Source organism: Lathyrus oleraceus, chromosome 4 (assembly GCF_024323335.1).
Source record: "Lathyrus oleraceus cultivar Zhongwan6 chromosome 4, CAAS_Psat_ZW6_1.0, whole genome shotgun sequence".
NCBI lineage: Eukaryota > Viridiplantae > Streptophyta > Magnoliopsida > Fabales > Fabaceae > Lathyrus > Lathyrus oleraceus.
In genome coordinates, this window is record NC_066582.1 from 425,283,611 (window position 1) to 425,286,795 (window position 3,185).

Consider the following 3,185-nt stretch of genomic DNA (forward strand, 5'->3'; position numbering starts at 1 on the left):
TGAGGGGTAAAAAGAGCAATGAGAAGAGGACGTTTTTTTCTCAGACATGAAAGATATTCTTTCTTATAAAATAGAAGTGCTTATATATAATCTAAGTGAATCAATACCTTCAAAGCATTAACACCCAGAATAGAATACAAACACTACACTGACACGTCGACATTAATAATAATCTTAAAAATAATTAAAAATATCCGCATTAATTTCAGACACAGACACTTCCAGACCTATTTTTTTTCAGGAGTACGAGTACTTTACTTCTGATATCAATACAACATAATCATTTATACCAAATACAACATAATCATTTATACCATATGTTTGACACTATTCATCTTTATTAAATTTTATATCATTCTAACAAAATAAATCTATCTCAAATTTTAAGTTCTTTTAGAATATTAATAAAGTTTTAATGTTCTCTATCTTTCTTAATTTATCGTACTAAAACAAATATTTTTTCTTATGTCGTTGTTTGAGTTTTAACAAATATCAAAATGATTAATAAATTTTATTATCTATCTGAAACAAATCACTGACACACAAAATTCACCTCTATTATTTATCTGAATGATGGTAGGAAACATTTTTCCTTGTACTTATTTTCTTTTGCATAGTCAGAGGAATTAATTAATCCTCAAGTTTGGAGAAATTCTTCTTGTTCTTGTTTCTGGAAGACCAATGAATAATTCAGTCTCCACGTATGAACTTGGACTACTTTGATCCGCCGCAAAAGCTTCACCTTCTGCTATATTTTTTCTGTCATCCTTTTTTGCTTGCTGTGATGAATAACTATCATACTGCAGAAGAATTTGGATTTTCATTATTCTATAATAACAATGATTTGTAACAGTAGGATAGAAAATGAACTCACCTTCTCAGAGAGTCTGGTATTTTCAGCTACTAGGGCTTTTTCCTGAATTGCATTCAACATTAGGTTGGAATTGCGAACGCAGCATATGAAGATGCAAATGTAAACAACAAACTGCTTACCTTTTCTTTTAGCTGATCTATTTGTTCCCTGTAAACCTGAGCCTGAAAATTAGAAAGCTTGTGTGTAAAAAAAAAAAAAGCTATAAAATTTAAAATTATATCGGCTTTCGGATCATGCTAACCTTTTTTGCTCGAATTTTGGTTATACTCTTATCCAACTGTTGCTCTATCTTTTGTAGTTCATTAATGGAACAAGACCCCAAACCTTCTCCTAACAGTTTCCGTGTGTAAGAAATTATTGCAAATGCAACCTATTTTTATATATAGAATATTCTAAAAAAATAATTCTTAACATGAATAGAAATTGAAGATGTTTAACCGTTTTGAAGTCTCAAGAATATCAATCTTTTTCATCATGTTTTCTGCTTCTTCCTTCAAATGCTGCAATAACATATAGATACTTTTCGGTATCCATAAATTTTTTTTTACAAAAAAAAGTATTGAAATTCTATGATAAACACAAAGACAATGTATGAAATTAAATTAAATTAACCTGAGTAGTTTCCACAGAATCAGATGTTGTTTGAGTATTATTAACTCGGCTATGAATGCGGTAACGGTCAATTGTTTCTAGAATGCTGCAACATGAAAACCAATGCGACATTTTAATTCAGTCACAAAATAAAAAGCTCAAGTCTGACCTCAATGTTTATCATAAAATTGGGTTTGATAAAAAGTAATTATGTGTGTAAGGTGAATTGATTTCTGATTGTTTTGATTTCGGAAACAACAAAATTGTTGTATTGAACAAAATAATATATGTAATTTTTGTCTTAATATTGTGAGGTTACATAGCTTTTTGTTTTGTTAGGGTTTCACAAACAATACTAGTAGATAGATAATACAAAGAATAACTCAATAAATTAAAACATGAGGGGAATATCATTGGAACACCACATTATCTCTAGTAAAAGAAAAGTACAAGAATAACTCAATAAATAAAAGCATTATCAGATTTAATCACACACAAATTGAGAACGAAATAGTAAATAAATAAAATATAAAACAAGTACATGACATAGAAAATACCTTGAACTTGCAAATTCATAGAGTCTTCCTCTTGGTGAGAAAACAATAAGAGCAACCTCAGCATCACACAGAATTGATAACTCAAAAGCTTTCTTCATCAAACCATTTCTTCTCTTTGAAAATGTTACTTGCCTGCTTGTTGCGTTCTCTATACGCTTCATCTGCGTCTTCCCTCTCACCATCTTTGCTGAAATCACAACAAAACAACAAAAAATTGTGTGAAAATGATAGAAAATACTTATAAGAAAAAGGAGATGAAAATATTAGCTTTTAAGATCTAGAAAGCTAGAGGAGATGAAAAAAAAAATGAAAGATATTTATTAGAATCACTTACCAACCAATAAAACCAAATTGTTAAGGTTGAAATGAAATATGAAGGATGAAGAAAAATTAAAATAGAAGTTCTAACGAAAAAAGTGAGATAGTTGTCAAAGTATTTTGATGAGAAAATTAAATGGTGTGAAATAGGTTCCTAGGTTATAGATTTATATCTCATTGAAAATAAGTGATTTTTCTGAACTTACCAGCAAGAAAAGCAACTTCGAAAGGAAACAGATTTGCACCAAATATTGAGAAAAATGAAGGAGAGAAGAGATAAGAATAAAGGGTTGAGACTAAAAAAGGAAAAGAAGGTTAAAAAATAATAAGAGCTAAGGTTTCAAAAGAAAGGAGAAACTAAACACCCCTAAAAATAGTGAACTACATAATTGAGGTAAGAGAGTTAGAAAACACACAAACCTACATTTCCTTATTAATCAACTCATCTCATCTTGCTACCCCCACCATATTGACTAACAAATCATTTTTTAATATTAAAAAATTGAAACCTCATAATTTGCTTGTTATGGTGAAATAATACTCTACTTGGGCAAAATAAGAAATTTCTAAATTAAAGTCAAAAGAAAATTGAAATGATTCTGCCAAATATTTTATGAAAGGAAAAGGAAAAAGAAAATATATGTATAATGTGAGTAAAGAAAGTACAGATCTATGTTTTATTAGTGTAGGATTATTTATTGGTGCAAGGACAGATATAGGTAGTAGTGTTACTAATGAATTCATGACTTTTATATATATATATATATATATATATATATATATATATATATATATATATATATATATATATATATATATATATATATATATATATATATATATAT

At 28.2% G+C, this 3,185-nt stretch overlaps 1 protein-coding gene across 1 annotated transcript; it reads right to left on the reverse strand.

Moving 5' to 3' along the window:
* Nucleotides 1–536: 536 nt before the first annotated feature.
* LOC127075838 (MADS-box protein SOC1) lies at nt 537–2,749 on the reverse strand. Its single transcript, XM_051017325.1, has 8 exons — nt 2,547–2,749; nt 2,023–2,209; nt 1,487–1,571; nt 1,316–1,374; nt 1,116–1,218; nt 994–1,035; nt 875–916; nt 537–800 (listed from the first exon to the last, which is right to left on the reverse strand). The coding sequence occupies exons 2-8, from the start codon at nt 2,202–2,204 to the stop codon at nt 627–629; spliced, it is 687 nt and encodes a 228-aa protein (XP_050873282.1). The 5' UTR covers nt 2,205–2,209; nt 2,547–2,749; the 3' UTR covers nt 537–626.
* Between the last annotated feature and the right edge of the window lie 436 nt (nt 2,750–3,185).

Excerpts from the sequence above, each read along its gene's own strand:
- LOC127075838 (XM_051017325.1), bottom strand. The coding sequence starts at position 2,204 with ATGGTGAGAGGGAAGACGCAGATGAAGCGTATAGAGAACGCAACAAGC. Across the intron at positions 1,375-1,486 it reads ATTCTGTGGAAACTACTCAG|CATTTGAAGGAAGAAGCAGA; the intron begins GTTAATTTAATT and ends ATGTTATTGCAG. Across the intron at positions 917-993 it reads TAGATCAGCTAAAAGAAAAG|GAAAAAGCCCTAGTAGCTGA; the intron begins GTAAGCAGTTTG and ends AATGCAATTCAG.